The sequence below is a fragment of the Anabas testudineus genome, chromosome 15, assembly GCF_900324465.2.
Source record: "Anabas testudineus chromosome 15, fAnaTes1.2, whole genome shotgun sequence".
In the NCBI taxonomy this organism is placed as follows: Eukaryota; Metazoa; Chordata; class Actinopteri; order Anabantiformes; family Anabantidae; genus Anabas; species Anabas testudineus.
This window is the reverse complement of record NC_046624.1, coordinates 5866270-5883889: the sequence shown is the minus strand read 5'-3', so window position 1 is coordinate 5883889 and position 17620 is coordinate 5866270. Positions and strand designations below refer to the sequence as shown.

Below are 17620 nucleotides of genomic sequence, written 5' to 3'. Positions count from 1 at the left end.
GTACAATGTGTTGGAGTAGCATTGTAATGTCTCATCTATAATCAGCGCTCACCTTTCTTGCTCTAAGTTGACCAGTGTTTTACTGTCTTGTTAATTTTAGCCCCAAACTGAAATTTTAGCATTTGTTGTTCCTAAAGTTAGTCCTGAAGTACTACAGCCTTATAATATTTAGGAGAATAACTGCAAGAATCTCTTCCATTAATCAGTGAACCTTTCTTACCTATGCATTGATGCCGGGCTGTGTCTGAACACAGTGGTGCCCTAGCTAAGCTTTTAGTGCACGCTATTAGCTTTTTATTAGCTCAAGCCGTCAGCACCATCTGTCATCAGGTGCTGGGACGGTGTCTGCACATTTTCCACTTGTGATGGCACTATATACATACAGCACATGAAGCTAATGTGAGCAGCAGATATTCATGGCTGTGATTTCACATCATCATTCTGCAATGAACTGTAAGATTATAATTTTGTATCAGTCTGTATAAGAGTGCAGCATCATGAGTGGATTCCTCAGACACTGCATCCTCCTACAGAAGAGTTTTTCATTAAAGGAGAAACATCATAATATACAGTACACATGTTGCCCTCCTGAAAATGGGGAGAAATAATCACATGTGATACGCTGTATTTCCTCAACAAAATGTTTACTGGAATGAGGAAAATTGGTTATCCTCTAGGTATGTCTGAGAAGACCCAACCAATCAATGTATCTTACAGTGTATCTTTCAATTTGTCACTCACACATGCTGTCTCTCTGTGCATATCTTGTGTCTGCTTGTTACAATGCACATGTAGGCTGATCATGTCCAGCCGATTAGGCCATGTTTAGCCAGATGTTCTCATATTTCCCCAACATATATTTAACGGGCGATAAAGCCGCACTTTAAAGTAAAGGCCGCCTCTGGCTTTAATCCCGATGTGTGCTCACTCATGTGTATGCTGGTTTGCGTGTGTAGGAATAAATGTGGGTTGGGGGGGGAAGGGCGTGTATTCCATACGCACTGTACACAGACTGTACTAAAGGGGATGTTCCCCCCCTCCCCCTCCCACCTACTGCAGAGAGAGAGTTCATTTATCATGGTATCAATTGTGGGTGGGCGAATCCTGCCAGTTGAGTTATTCAGAGTAATTATCCTCCCCCCCTCTGTTTTCACTAATAGAGCTCTTAGCCCCCCTTCATCCTTTTGTCCCGACCGGTCACTGGGTCTCTGTGGCGAGACTGCGTGCAGCAGCGGCCTTGGGGTCAGGCATCACTATTGTCAGCATGTTTGTTTGTCCTGGAGGCAACGTGTCGCTTGGCTTTCTGTAGCAAGATGCAGACCAGCATTGTTTTGGAAATGTAGGAAGAATAGAAACATACAGTCAAACCACAGGCAAGCAAATTTTACCTCCACTGGTACAGACATGCACGAGTGCCATCTTGGTTTAATCATGCATGTGTCCTTAACCCACATTTGTACAGCAGAGGCCTCAGTGATCAAGAGCACAACTCCACCTTTAGTTGCTGTTTTTTTTGGTATTTGTTTTTTTTCCTTCTGTGAGCTGACAGAATACAGCTCCTGATAGTTAATGACCCAGGCTCCATCCGTCATCTTCTTCCCTGCAGGGTGGCTTTTGCTCCAGTGTCTGAGTCTCTTTCTTCCTCCTCTGCCTGCCTTGTCAGAGCAGCAGCAACAACACCTCTCTGAGTTGCTGTAGTTTGCTGCAGTTTGCTGCCTGGCTTGCTGACCTCTGTCAGCCAATCTGATAAAATCTGACACCTCATCTAACACAGTGTGCTGTGTCTGTCACGCCAGGATTGTGCTGGGGCACCTTTTTTTAAACTTTCCCTGTCAGTTTCTGTAAACAGAGTTTACAGTATCGAGCCAGTCTGCCACATGTTTAGGTTATTTCCCTAACCATATGGTGCTGTCAGTCAAATCCTACCCCAGCACTCCCCGGGATAACGCAATCAAAATCTGCCTCTCTGTGGCAGAAACCCTTCTCCATGGCAACGAATCAGCACATTGAGTGAAACAGACAGTACACATACAGCTGCTTTTTGGCACAGTGAGGGATGAATAGTCCGAGCATCTGCCTTGACAATATCCTCACAATTCATCTGTTATCATCCCCTTGTTGATAGGGCTTCCTGTTCTCCCTCCAACACAATAATTATACACCCCTAATTATGGTGTTGGCTGCCAGACCTGCTCCAACACTTAGTCATGCATTCTAAGAAGGATTACACATAAGTATTTGCCACTAATAGGTTATGAAAGAGCGCTTTCTGTTTGTCGTGTGGACAGCTGGAGAAACCTGAATTGTCAATGGCACTATGAGTGGAGTAAAGGGTTAGAATGTGTGGCTGCCAGAAAATCCAGGTCAAATTGTAAATGAAATTATGCCAAGAACTGGTTTTAACCTGCTGGAGGACAAAATGGATCAGGAATGGCGGAAACATGAGACAATTATAAGACAGATGGTGATAGGTTTTCATTGTTGTAAGTGTCTGCATACGTCTAGAGGTCACTAATAAGCTAATCAGTCTGTCTGTTACTGTGATGACATTTTCCTGCTTGGTGTACTGTATCTTTTCTTAGTGTTGTCACTCACGCAACCCAAATCCAGTCCTTTATGCTGCTGCTGGAATGTAGAACATTTCTTACAACCGTGGAAAGGTGTCAACAGGTTTTTTCCCCAAGATAGACATACAGTACCAGACATTGAGAGGTTCTAATCTGTATGTCAGATTATTATTATTTTTTTTCCAGTTGGCAGCAGTTAGAAGAAACGCACAAAGACTCTCATGAATATAGCATAGAATATGGCTTTAAACGACAGCCATCTGTCCTGAGGATGACAGTTTGACACCATCTGATACTGGAAACACCCACCTGTTACTCCAGGCAGGTTAAAACAGAGTCTTTGATTTCATTTGCAAATGATGTTTGGCTTGGATCGGACTGCAAGTCCTACAGCAGATGATACTTGTCATTCCATCAAACCTTTTCTTAATCTCTCCTCCACAATAGCTCACTGTTTCTGCATCTGGTTTTGCTGGCGTCTAAGGCCTGCGGGGCACTAATAACAGGTCTGAACCCCTGGGTCATCATAGCGGGGATTACCTTCTTCACCTAAACCTCATCCTTCTCACCAAGTTACAGGAGCTATATGGAACAGCCTTAACTGAGACACAAACGATTAGCATGCTCTGCCGAAGTGTCAGCATTTGAGAACATTTGCACCCACGTATTCATGCTTAAGGGCACACACCAAAATCAACTTTGTTTCATTCCTCACCACCACATACAAATTCTTAACACACACACACACACACACACGCACGCACGCACACACACACACACACACACACACACACACACACACACACACACACACACACACACACACACCTGTGGCAACTGTGTTTGGATCAAGCTAATGAGTGGTGCCTGGCCCAGATGGTGATATAAGCAAGGGAGATGCAGGCCTAGTTACTGTAGAGACCGTTTCACATGATGCCCTGGGGTGCAGGGAACTGCCAGGTTCCTGTGTTATTCATTGTGACGGGTCGTCCTCTAGCGCCCGCTCTGACTTCCCAGTAGTGCTGCATCCTGCCCCCAACTTTCCAACGCTGTTTCAGGTAGAGGCTCATGCCATGCATATTTCATAGATGATCCACATAGCAGCAGAGATGCAGCCGCACTATTGAGCCACAGGCCATAGGAATGGAGCTCAGCATAATGGAATGTCTTACACGAATGCACACACATACACAGATGCACGTAGATACACACAAACCCCCGTAGACCTTTGAATAAACCCAAACAAACATGCTCGTAGTGAATTAATCTATGCACCCAGCAACCACACAGCATGTACAGTTTCTGCATGTCATACAACCCCAGCTTATATATCATCGCATAAATAACAATTAGCTCTTGTTCTCATTCAGCTAAAACATTAAGTATTTGTATAGTCAACACACACAGCAGGGGAAGGGGAATTCCAGTGAGGTACTCTACAGCTGCATTACCACCAAATCCAAGGCAGCACTGAGAGAAGGAGACTCCTCTGGTCTCTTTAAGAAATCTTCTTTTTTTTTATATTGATATTTTTTTACTTTAGTGCACATTTTGCTCAGAAGCAAGCTATGACTTTTTAAAAAGTAACTACAGTCGCCATCACATCAAATAAAGTATTTTTATGGCTGACTCTGACTGTATTTTTGTTTAAACCAAGGTTTAGCTTACAGGACTAGACACTGCACGCCTTAATACATCATGAGATATATCTACTTTGGACATTTTAAAGAGTAATGCCTTGAAAAATGATCATGTTACCCTCACTGGTATTTCTTATGAATGGTTTTTCTGCTGTGATGATTTCTTGAAGCTCTGTATGTAGCTGATATATGTGTATCCCAGTGCACTGGGTGAAACACTTAATGGAGAAACCACACTGTTCCCCTCATTTCTCAGCACAGCGGGGTAGATTCAGGGGACAACTGATGTGTTTCCTGCCATCTGTTTTCTTCATTTGTTCTCTTGTTTATCAGTCACTGTTGACGCTACTGATCAGGTTTCATTTTACCTGTAAGAGTGATGACACAACCACTAATCAGATTTAATTATTGTTTTAGCAGGACGCCCCACAACTGATCAAGCATTTTAGAAATTGTAAAGGTGAGAGTGAAGCCTGTTCACTGTTGCCTGTTTCCCTTGTGCCTGTGTTTTTTAGTAGCTCTAAGTAAACGAGTCAGTGAGTCTATGAACTGCCCATTACATGTCCATAAAAAGCACTGAAAAGGCCCAGCTTGAGTGCAGGACAGTGGTTTGCTGATGTAAGCTGGGCCAGTGATGTGGTGGCTTCCTGCTCTGCCTCCATGTTCCTGAGTCATAGAACAGTGACAGTGATGGGCTCAGCTCTGCTCATTCCCGGTGTACCCATTAGTAATGTTGTGTGTCCCACAGAGACGGATGACAGGACAACTCTTTAACTCAATTTTTCCTCTTGTCCTTCTCCCGAGTTACTCCTTCCGTTCTGCTGCGCACCACCTCTTTTCACGCTTACAGTCTCCTCTGCTTTTCTTTACAGGGTTAGAAAGTGGTGGTGTGACTCTGAAGGAGCCCGCCTCAGAAGGGGAGATTGAGAGCTCTGCACCAGTCACATTGCGCTGTCATATTGATGGTCACCCACGGTGAGTCTCCTGCAGTTCAGAGTGTACAGGGTCAAGAACCACCAAGAAGGCTGTATTTAAGAACAACTTTTCTGTCCTTATTTGCCTCTTTTGTTCACTTATGTTTCTTTATTTCTTCCTCCTTTCCCTGGTCCTCACTTCTCAGGCCAACCTGCCAGTGGTTCAAGGACGGTGTGAAGCTGACTGAGAAGAGCCATCAGATCAATAACAAGGAGAGGACTCTGACCATCAAGAGTGCCAGTCCAGACGACGATGGCTTGTACTACTGTTGTGCCAAGAATGCAGCCGGGCACGTCTGCAGCAACAGCAACTTCACTCTTAACATAATTGGTGTGTTTTCTGCAACTTTCAGCATAATATCCCTGTTGTGTTGCATTAACCCTACAGAGCTGCTTGTATTGGTGTCATTCAGATTTATATTCCAGATTGTACTTGCTTATTGTTTCTACAAAATATTATCCCCAATTTTCCAGCATCTCAATTTAATGCCTTAAAATAGCTTTTTTTGTGCCACCAACCTTCCAATTCTGAAAGGTATTCATTTGGTCTAACACAAAACAAAGAAAAGCAGCAAACTAAAAAGCAGTGCTAAAGCAGTGCTTTACATTGCTGATTAATGATTAATTGACTGTTTCAGTTATTGTTTGCATGTAATAAATCTTTTGTAATAATAAATAATTCAGTACCTTCATGACATTTCCCCACCTTTCAGGAAGTGTTGTGAAAAGCAGGGGGTATAAGGACCATTAGTAGCGAGAGGGAGCAGGAAGCGAAAGTGATGGAATTCCAAATGTGATTACCAGAGAGTGTGTTCGCACCTTTCTCCTCCACCACCCACATATACAACATCATAAACATCTACAGAGCAAACAATAACACGGGCTCCCTCAGTAGTAGCGTGTTTCTGTTGATCTGTCTGAATAAGCGTACCTTCTAAAGACTGTTTGTTGTACAGGGAGATAGTTTATTTATCTACAGGCTCTCAACATGACTTTAGCTGTTCATTATACATGTGTGTTGTGTGTTCGCCCCCTGTGAATTATCCCCTTAGCACGCCACAGAACTAGTACAGTACATACAGCCGCACATCTGTGCGAGAAACCCAATGCTGTGTTCCACTCTAATTAGCCACCTGCCTCTCACACACAGACTGACACGCTATGTTAGCACCTGGGTGGAGGAAGAATGGGTAATTGTTGAGTTTCCAGTTACTGTGTTGCCACCCTCTGCTCCTCTAAAGGACTTCACCTTAAGGAAAGGCTGACAGATTTAGACAGGTTTTCAATGCACGGTCACGGCTTTTTAAGTCGAGGCCTTCCCAGCAATTGCCTGGGTGGGCCAGGTGTGCTCTGAATGCACACCCTTCTTTTTATTCGCGCTAACCAGTAGCCATATCTTAATACTGCTGCTGGCGGCTTACCCCAGTTAGCTGTGCAGATTTGACATACTCACGTGCGTAGACGTGGATTAGGGGTATTTTCATGCTTCTTTTGTTTACTGAGCTCAACGCCCTTCATCTTTGTATTTGGAGTATAACCATTTCCTAAAATCTGTGGCGTAATTGCCGGTCCTCCAGTTTGTACTGTAGCAAATCCCTGGTTTTGGCAGGTCAGAGCACTATGGCTTGTTGTAAGCCAAAGCTCAAGGCGCTAGAAACTGTCAAAATCAAATCTGATGGATTTTGATGGAATTTAATGCAAAATTTCTGCAACCTCATTTCTTCAAACTACTAACTAACAACCAGTCATTATTTACCCTCTACATGTATCGAATTGATCATTCAGGTACAGACTTTCTGGTTTCCATAGTAGTAAATCCCACTTGAGTACTAACCCCAGTTGCTTGGAATAGCGTGAGAGATGATCTCCTGTGTGTAATTGTACGATGCAGGAGGTAAAAAGGATATAATGGTCCAGATAAGCTCCAGGGTCTGCTCACTGACCTCATTAAGTCTCCCTTGGGCCCCTGAGGTGTTGACACACACTGCCACCTGAAGGCTGCTTGCTCACCAGCCTCACGCTGCTGTTGGCAGCTTTTAATAAAGCCTGCGGTAGCTCTGGGCAATGCATGAGTTGCAAGTAGATGGAACTTGAAGGTCTACAGATGCCTGCAGATATAATCATGCAGATGTTTTTCTACCTCTCTAACAGATAAGAGTTTTCCGCGGCCAGTGGTCACTCCCGAGGACCAGGTGGTGTTGAAGAACGAGGAGGCCATGTTCCACTGCCAGTTCACTGCAGTGCCGGCCCCAACACTGGAGTGGTACCATGAAAACGAGCTCATGGTTAACAAGTCTCGGTATGTTGAGAGCCAAAACCTTCCATTTTGATCATACAGTATTTACACTTTATATACCGCACAATTCATTGTGTTGTCAATTTAATTTCAAAAGAAAAACCCTGTCATTTGTAATTCCCCCAGTTTTCCCTCTAACATTAAATTCTTCGGCTCCCGTGTCCATCCACATTCTGTAGCCTTCATTTTCTCTCTTCAGCCACTAGATAAGCTTCAGCTTCATGTCATTTTAAACCCAATGAGCTTGAACCCTCTGGCTCTCAGCTACCTGTGTACACACTTCAGCTCGGGCTTAAGGTTGCACATTGTGGAATGCTATTACTATAATGCTCTGTAAAGTTTCTTTGCAGTCCACTATACATCACTTGAACACAGCCTTTCACACCATCCTATCACAAACGACTTTGTAGCTCTCAAGGCTCTGAGTGGAAAAAACCCTGAAGCTACAATCAGTTTACCAGCTAGTCCCCTATAACACATAAGTACTAGATGATAACCAATTTCTATACGTCATGCCAAGTACACCCTCAGGGTTCATAGCACCTCATTCTTACACATCGCAGCTTGCTCAACATGGAGAGCAAGAGGCTGCTTTTCCATTTGAAAGTGATAATTGTGCTCAATGTGCAAAGAAGGTGAAGGACTCCAATATCAGTAGTTAGTCATTTGTGTAATGAGCCTGTCAGGGGCAGGTTTAGTCACCTAGCCAGTGATGACTCAGCACCAGAATTACAGACAGATGAATAATAAATGTGAATATAAAAACACACACACACACACACACACACACACACACACACACACACACACACACCTCGTGGCTAAGGTACTCCAAAGGCAGCCTGGTGTTCTGTGTGTTTGTGTTTATTGATCTGGGCTGATTATATGGCCAGAGGAATGCAGCTCTCTACAAGGGATATCGTCTGTTTTGCACCTGCACTGTTTGGACAAGCCCTCCAGATTATGTGTGAATATTTGATGTAGTTTTCTTCTCATGTGTGTGAAACTAAAAAAAAAACTACCAGTATTAACAAGGCTATTTTTGCAGACAAGAAAAATTCTTCCCCATGTGTCAAACTAACTCTGGAGGCAAAAATGTGAAACCATATCAATCCTCTCTGCGTAGGATCCAGGGTTTTAAAGGCAAAATGATTAGCTTTAAAAACTGCCTTTGTTCATTTTGTTGTGTGGTTATTTTAGACGATTTTCTCAGACTGACGTTCTCCTCCTCTTGGGTGGAAACAAGGTCCCAAAGCTCATTTTCCTTCTGTTATTGAACAGAGAAAAAAACAATAGATGACACAGAAATATCATCCATCCTGAGGGAATCCACTGCAGTACCACATAGTCCTGGATGAATTCTGCTTCTGGAAAACTCTTCCTAGGAATTATAGTGTGTCCTGAATCTGTGCCTTCGTTCTTTACATATTCACTTTTCCCATGAGTTCTATGATGATTTTTCATATAAGTAGTGATGAACAGCTGACTTATCCGCTCTGTGGAGCAGACTTATGTCGTTTATGAGATGTGCAGCTCCCTATCTGTCATCCCTAGAGCTGGCTTAAGGTCAGCCTTTAATTATTTTCTCATCCCGTCCCTCGCTGGCATCAATACTCCCTACATGCTGCCAGAGGCCAGGGGCCAGCCATCGGGATTGGCCTCCTAAAGCACAAAACTCTTAAAATTAACTCACAATGTAGGACAGTTTCCTTTTTGTTCTGTGGACAATTTTTCTTAGCATTTACTTCAACCTATTTGGAGAAGCAGATGGCTTAGGTTTAGTGAATTAGGGCAGGTCAATGTCAGGTAACATGTCGAGCACAGTAAAGTAGGCCCATGTTAAAATAGCCTACATTTTCTGGCACTCATTGCATTGTCCTATGTGGCAGAACATCTCCATCTGTTGCTCCTGGCAGGACAAAACAAACACTAAGAATCATTTACACTTAGCCAGAGAACAGTGACATCTACTAGTCATACACAAATAATATGTGACATATTGCTTGTTGGTCACTGGTTTGGAGAAAATTGAAAATGCAAATTCATAAACTGTTGATCTGTTCTCCTCTCCACAGAGTGGTTCTACTCCCCAATGGCACACTGCTGATCACCCAGGTCAAACCCAGGAACACAGGAACCTATAAGTGTGTCGGCCGTGGCCTCAGAGGGTCCCATGTTACACTGGAGGCTTCTCTCCTCATAGCTGGTACACACTCACACTCACAGATTTGCAGTTGTTGAACTGGTGAGAGATAAACACCTGTGATTCTGTAATCTGAGAGTGAAATAGGCATTTGGGTGACATATTTATTCTGCCCTCTGTCTCATTCCATTCTCTCTTCCCTCCTTCTGGCTCTTTCACTTAGTGCCAGATCTCTCCTATGATAATCACATTCCCTTATTGACATCCGGCCCAGCTGCATCCACTACACACACTGCGTTGGAGCATTTTCCTGCTTCCCCTACATATTATTTCCTCCAACAGTCCAGCTGTTTGACAAAGCTTGTTTAGCTCAACAAGCTTCCTCCAAATTGTGACACCACCTGGGGGCAGAAGTAACATGAGATAGCAAAACAGCAGTGTAATAATTAGGCTAGGAAAATATTTAATGGCATTAAAACTGCTAATTATTCAACATAAGAACTAAAAAATATAACTATGTGCTTCTGATTTATGCAGGAGAACCAGTGTTATATACAAGTCAAGACACATCTGAGCTGTTTTAATATTTCTCTTTTCTTAACTTTTTTTCTAACCATGAGTCCAAAAAGAACCCCTCACAACAACTTTTTAAATAGCCGCTGATGCTTAAAGCAAGATCAAGCCACGGTATCCTTTCATCTTACTAATCAGCCAGCATTTTCAAATGCAAGTGCATGCAAGTCAAATATTTTGAAAAAGCTCTGGGCTGGAATTTCTGTGCATTTTGGTGCAAACACTTTATTCCTCTCAAACTGCCCCTTTCCCCAAGGGTACTGGATTAATGAGGTAAGAGTGTATCTGCAGTTTTAACCCAGTGAACCACAGCTCCATTTAAATACCTTAATTCACTTAATCTGATGGTAATCCCTGCAGGCATTATAGAGGATTGTGTCACAGTAGAATTCAGTATTTAGGGACAAGTTTAAACAGTCCCTCCATTATCGCTCTGCTTCATTGGTTTCACTGGCTCAACTTTCATCTGCCTGACAAATGTATGTTCTCATCTCAATAATTGATTTAGATCTTAGATTTGTAGGAGGTCGTAGCCACTGACCAGCTTTTGGAGCAATGTTTGCCAATAAAGTAGTAGTACTTTCATCTGGGACACACAGTAATGGGAGACCTTGTGAGTCTTTGTACCATAGTTCATATTCCACTTTCTGTATAGCGGCTGCCAGTTTTGAAATGAGCTACCTCACACAGGGTGAGTTAATTGTTACACTACAGGACCTACAGTACGTCCACTGTTTGCTTACTGTGTGCTTTGTTCTTTTATTACTGTGGTCTTTTCTACATATCAGGGGAGTTTTCCTAATATGACAGGAAATCTGCTAATAGAAATGTGAGTTTAAGTGAGCTTAAAGCCGCTCAGGCAATTCAGAATCACTAATGCTTCACTGGCTTTGAAGACAGTTTGATGATCATGAGGGATCTTGTGTAAATGGAAATCATTTCAGCATTCAAATTCCTACCTCACACTGAAAATTCTGTGCATCTGTCTGTTGTCCACTGCAGAGATAGAAGAAATGGTCCCCAGGATGTCCAACGTTTTTGAAGCGGACACCCTGCAGCGTGTAGCCTGTCGTCCCCCTCGGGGCAGACCTGAGCCTGAGGTGTGGTGGGAGAGAGGAGGTCAGCGGGTCCCTACTGAGGGCAGAGTGTACCAGGATGGCCTGGATCTTGTCTTCAGTCCTACACAGGAGGGAGATTCAGGCACCTACACCTGTGTGGCCGAGAACAAGGCCGGGCGCAAGACGCAGGAGGTCACCTTCACTGTGGCCAGTGAGTCATATGCAGTCCATTCTAAAGAGGCACACCCCTAGTTTTACACATCAACTTTAGTTTACCAGCCACAGGGGAGTACTACCGGTAGTACTACTACCGGTAGTACTGCTGACATATGGGATTTGAAATATGTTGGCATTTACACATCAGGGAAGAAATACTGAAAGTTGCTGTCACACTATATGGGAAGAGTATGATCCAGTGTTTTAGGATCCAGAGTCAACATGTTCCAGCCTCTGCAGCTTCCATATAGTGAAAGTGATTTATCTTTATTAAAGTAAAACAGTTAAAGTAAAACAATAAACTCTAGTTATATATCGTTTAAAGACGAGCTATGTTGCTAAGCACCTGTTATATTTATGTGTTTGTGTAAAATATCTGTTCTAGCATAATTTATTTTCTGTATGTGTCTCCACAGCTGCTCCTGTGTGGGTGGCAAAGCCTCAGGACAGCCACTTAGAGGAAGGTAAACCAGGTTACCTCCACTGTTATGCTCAGGCTAACCCTGAACCTGAGGTCACGTGGTTCCGTAACAACATGATGATCACACCAGAGGTGAGTTATGACACAAGAGCATACACACACACACACACACACACACACACACACAGTCAGGAGTGTCTTTTTTTCTGAAATGCTGATGAAAACTTAATGATGTTTTTGTGGCGGAAAATAATTTTACTCAACAAAAACTGTGTTTTTCTAGGACTCTCGTTATAAGTTATTCCATAACGGTACCCTCAGGATCAACAATGTAGAGGTGTACGACGGACTTGTATATGGCTGTGAAACCAAGACTGTGGGCGGCCGACTGTCTGGGCAAGCTAAAGTTACTGTGCTTGGTAAGCTGTAGTGGAATCACTGTGTTAATCAATACATACAGTAGACCAAACACATCACGTTCTTCCTCAGAGTGTATGAAAGATAATGTGTTATGAGCAAAATTGTATTCAAAGGATAGTGAGTGATACAGTGCTGAGAGACAATATGAAAGAAATGTGGTCATGCCTGTAGGGCTGTGTGTGTGTTTCCTAAAATAGGAATAGCATGTCCATGATTCTCTGGGCATCCTGCTGGACTCCCACTGAGGTGTAAATTATGACTCATGCACAGCAGCTTATTCTAGCCCCGTACTCCATTTGAACATAGTCATGTCCATGATAAATTCCTATCTACTGCTATAGGATTACTGTGATAGATGACCTGACATGCCACTGTTTTGTCTGGCCAATCTCTCTGTTTATATGATCGCAGGCTCTGATAGATGTCACTTTTTATCATCAGATCTGTGCGCTCATGTGTGCCTGTAGCCACATTTTCCCAAATGTGTCTCAACGTGATTTTCATCAGCTGAATATCATTTCATCTGTACTGTGAGCCGCACAAAAGAAGCTTTGACATCCACTGCCCCGCCTCTGTGTTTACCACGTGTGTAATGTGTGGAGTGTTTTGACTTGTGTTTTAGAGAAGCTGAAGTTCACCCCAACCCCTCAGCCTTCTCAGTGTCTGGAGCTGGATAAAGAAATCACCATCCAGTGCTCTGCTAAAGGCAGAGAGACTCCTACCATCCGTTGGACTCAAGCAGGTATGCACATTACTGGCTTAAGGTTATCCCACAATGACCTAAATCAGATAAGGAATGGATGTTTAACAGTTTCTTAAGGAAGTATCTTATCTGTAAAGCAGCGGTATCCATCATTCCTTTAATGCTAATGATGACAAATGCTGTTTCCACAAGAATATGCAGAAACCTGTGCAGATTCTGCTCTCACTGAGAATGTGTGGAAGATTCATCATCATGGATCATTTCCCCCTTCAACTGCGTTAGCCATGATGGAGTCAATTTAAGCACTTGAATTCCAAATGCAGCACCAGGCTCAGCCCCCCTTAACCTCCCCATTCCCTGTGTGTCACTCTGTCTCCCCCTGCAGATGGACGAGAGCTACAACCTCATGTGGAGCAGAGGAACGGTCAGCTCCACTTCACCAAAGTCACCCGCAGCGATGCTGGCAATTACACCTGCATCGCCTCAAACAGCCTCCAGGGGGAGATCAGAGCCTTGGTGACCCTAACTGTAGCCGGTAAACTGCTTACTCATCATGCTGGAAGCCGGGTTATAATCAAAGGGTCATGCTACCATGTTAGTCATCAGCACCTCATCGGAAGTACTTGGGAGCTCAGTATATGTGAGGGTGGTTTTATGAGAAGGCAGTCATTGATCAGTCTCTACTAGTGGCAAACACAGCAGCATTGTGTTATTGGTGGCATTTTTATAGCCCAGTAATGAATTTCATTTGGGTTGTAGAGTGTAACTGAAACCATGTTAACCAAAGTCACTGCAGCAGATGTTATGGGCCAGTTGTGGTTAATGTTGTATTAATGAGCCTGTTTGTGTGTGCACACAGTGTACATTCGCTTTAAGGTGGAGCCAGATAACACAACGGTGTACCAGGGTCACACAGCAATCCTGCACTGTCAGGCCACAGGTGACCCTGCGCCTCACATCCACTGGATGGTCAAAGACAAGACGCTGGACATCAGTAAGAACCGGAGGTAAAGGACACTTCTGTGCCATACTCAGCCATTGTAGGATAATGATTCAAATTTTGGATTACAGTCACAATTTATTTTCAACTGTTACCAGTCATTATATATTTAGCTTCTGTTAATAAAGTTACACTCCTGGACGCTATACCATACCAATAGGTACAGCAAGGAGATTAATGAATCTAGTGTTTAAATATATTAAAAGGAAAATTCCCCACTCGCTTCTTCCTTGGAGCTGTCTTATTCCTTCAAGCTCAGGTCCTCTACCAGAGGCATGGGAGCTTGAGGGTCCTGCGCAGTATCTTAGCTGTACCTAGGAATGCACTCTTCTGGACAGAGATCTCAGATGTTGTTCCTGGGATCTAAAATTCATGAGGCAGGAAGAAATCAGTTTAAAAATTGTTGGCTTTCTCCAGTTTCCACCTTGTTTGCAGGGGATTCTGGACCCATACATGTACCTTCTTTCTTTCAGGTTCCAGAAAATGCCCAATGGCTCCTTGGTGATTACAGATGTCACTACAGATGACACGGGCAGATACACATGTGTGGCCGGAAACAGCTGCAGCATCAAAGACCGTGTAGCTCAGCTGTATGTAGTGGGTGAGTTTAACACATGCGCACGCAAACGTTGCACAGGCTTCCTTTATCAGCAGCCAAGGTGCACACGTGGGGCATAAGCCACGATGAAAGAGTAGGACGAAGACATTAATTAAACCATCAATGTCACTGCCTGTCATCCATCTCAACAGGTTAATAATCACGGCACGTCTCTGACGCTACGGCTGTCACAGAGATGATGGGATTGAGCAGATGTTAGATTAATAACGTTCACACTCTGTGGCTCCCTGAGTATTGACTGAAGCAGAACATTACAGCCGCACGTCAACATTAGTGTCTGTTATCCATTCATCTTCCCCTAAAGTAGCAGGATGGTTTTCCAGATAAGCAATCACACATGATTCAAAGCGATTTAAATTCTGATACTTATTTTCAAATATGTTCTGAAAAACTTCAGTTTGCATACTCTTTATGCTAAAAAACAAAAAACAAAAACAGTTTTCATTTCACCAAGACCTAAGTGTTGAAGAACACAGTAATACAGTATAATGCGATGTTTATTAGCTTGACTCTTACTTCTTCAGAGCATTTCACTTGACCCTAATTGTGACTTTTACCCAACAGACAAACCAGTGCATCCCCATGACATAGATGGTGACCGGGCTCCTTACAAGATGATCCAAACCATCGGTCTGTCAGTTGGGGCGGCTGTGGCTTACATCATTGTAGTGCTGGGCCTCATGTTCTACTGCAAAAAGAGACGCAACGCCAAAAGGCTGCAGAAGGGCCAGGACGGAGAGGAGCCTGAGATGGAGTGTCTCAATGGTATGAATGTTTGATGGCGAGGAATGTTGATGAATTTGTGGCTCAGCAATTCAGCCAAGAGGTTATGTGAGCGGTTTATAGTCCCTCAATGGTGCTCAAGGCATTATTGAAAAATGTTCAGGATACTTGCTGCCACCTTGTGTTTATCATGGGTATTTCATTTTACATGTACATACAGTATGTTTATACTAAAAACAGTCAATAAAATAATATATACATAGAGATAACCTGACTTTAAAATGTGTTGCATACACATGAAATAGAGGAAAAAGATTAAAGATAATTATGGATGGTGACACATTTCCTGGACTATCTCAGAACATCAGCGTGTGCTTTACTATTTACTATGTCACTTTCTCTATGCCTTTAAAAGAGCCATGGATATTTGCAGTGTGATTATGACCTTTGACCTGTGGGATGCAATGTGTTGTGTTTTTCAGGAGGGGCTGTTCAACAAAATGGCCACACCACTGCTGAGATCCAGGAAGAGGTGGCACTCACAAATATGGGCACCATGGCAACAACTGAAAAACGCCACAGCCATGTCAACAATGACAAGCTCCACTTTTCTCGAGCAAACCTACAAACAATTACCACTTTAGGTAGACTAGTTTCACCAATTCTCCTTTTCATTATTTACTGAAAATGTCCTTGTGCACTGATGTAGTAGTGATGCTGATAATGATACATTTTGATGTGATGCTATTTTTTACTCAGGTAAAGGAGAGTTTGGTGAGGTGCTGCTTTCCAAAGCTAAGGGTATCGAAGAGAGCCAGGAGGAGACGGTGGTGCTCGTAAAAAGCCTGCAGAGCAGAGATGAGCAGCTTCAGCTCAACTTCCGCCGTGAAGCTGAAATGTTCGGCAAGCTCAGCCACCCCAACGTCGTTCGCCTGTTGGGCCTCTGTAGGGAGGCGGAGCCACACTACATGATCCTCGAGTACTATGACTTGGTAATTACAAAGACACACATACACAAACAAAAATATACATATGTGTGTGTATATAACTTTATAATGCCTAATACAATGACCAATATTCCAGGGAGATCTAAAGCAGTTCCTGAGAATTTCCAAAAACAAGGATGACAAGGTCAAATCTCAGCCAATCAGCACCAAGACCAAAGTAAGTACTGAATGTTCTACAGTTGACTACTCACAGCATCCTGCACGCACAAGAGTTATGAATATCAGCATATCAGTTTAAACTTCTAAAACGTAAACAAAGTGGTTGTTGATGTTTTTGTACAAGTTGTTCTGTTCCTATTTCTAGTGAGTGTTGTGTTACACTGAAGGCAATATTTACACATTGTAGAAAATACACTTATTCCATTTGTTGCCGGCAATTAGAAAAGAAGATTAGGCATAATCTCATGTCTGAATGCTGAATATGACGCCAGAAGATGGATAGTATAGTTTATAACAGTAAAGAATGATAATAGTGAATGAGGAACCAACTAGCTTATCTTTGTTCAAATGTGACAAGTCTACATTCCAGCATCTCGTCCACCCTTACATCACTATATATTTGTTCCTACAAAAGCCAACATTTTCAAATATGAAGTTAAAGAAGTTGTATTGTCACGGGAGAAAATGTTATCTAAGATATTTTTTCTCTTTTCCGTCAGGTTTCCATTTGTGCCCAGGTGGCCCATGGGATGGAGCATCTATCCAATCACCGCTTCGTTCACAAAGACCTTGCGGCACGAAACTGCCTGATCAACAGTCAGAGGCGTGTGAAAGTGTCGTCACTCAGCCTAAGCAAGGACGTGTACAACAGGTCTGTCAGACAAGACATTTCATAATTATTACAGATTTAAAATAAGCACTTCAATTATTGTCAAATGTACAGTAAAACAAACAAATGAATTCTCCCTGCCGTGTGTAGTGAGTACTACCACTACAGACAGGCATGGATCCCGCTCCGCTGGCTCCCAGCAGAGTCTGTGTTTGAGGACGACTTCTCCACCAAGTCTGATGTGTGGGCCTTTGGGATGTTGATGTGGGAAGTGTTCAGTTACGGGGAAATGCCATATACCAAACTCAACGATGACGAAGTGCTTGAAGGTCAGTATAATTCCTTAGCAGCTTATGTTTTGTTTTCTGTTAACAAGAAACAAGCTGAGAAGGTGTTTAAACAGAAAGTTATTTAAAAGGTAAATTAGATGGTATCTAATAGTTCTCATGAAGTAAAAAATGATGGGAGGTTTGCAGTTAAAACATGGAATT

The 17620-nt window shown here is 43.0% G+C and overlaps 1 protein-coding gene across 1 annotated transcript in view; it reads left to right on the top strand.

The window, feature by feature from the left end:
• ptk7b (protein tyrosine kinase 7b) overlaps positions 1-17620 on the top strand; it is a 63546-nt gene that overhangs the window by 43993 nt on the left and 1933 nt on the right. The window contains exons 3-19 of the mRNA XM_026355787.1: positions 5080-5182; positions 5328-5512; positions 7333-7480; positions 9553-9683; positions 11196-11462; positions 11884-12020; positions 12172-12307; positions 12931-13050; positions 13397-13546; positions 13871-14018; positions 14485-14612; positions 15195-15395; positions 15836-15997; positions 16113-16345; positions 16437-16517; positions 17020-17171; positions 17280-17458. Coding sequence (XP_026211572.1) covers positions 5080-5182; positions 5328-5512; positions 7333-7480; positions 9553-9683; positions 11196-11462; positions 11884-12020; positions 12172-12307; positions 12931-13050; positions 13397-13546; positions 13871-14018; positions 14485-14612; positions 15195-15395; positions 15836-15997; positions 16113-16345; positions 16437-16517; positions 17020-17171; positions 17280-17458 — 2661 coding nt within the window. The remainder of the gene's footprint in view (positions 1-5079; positions 5183-5327; positions 5513-7332; positions 7481-9552; positions 9684-11195; positions 11463-11883; positions 12021-12171; positions 12308-12930; positions 13051-13396; positions 13547-13870; positions 14019-14484; positions 14613-15194; positions 15396-15835; positions 15998-16112; positions 16346-16436; positions 16518-17019; positions 17172-17279; positions 17459-17620) is intronic.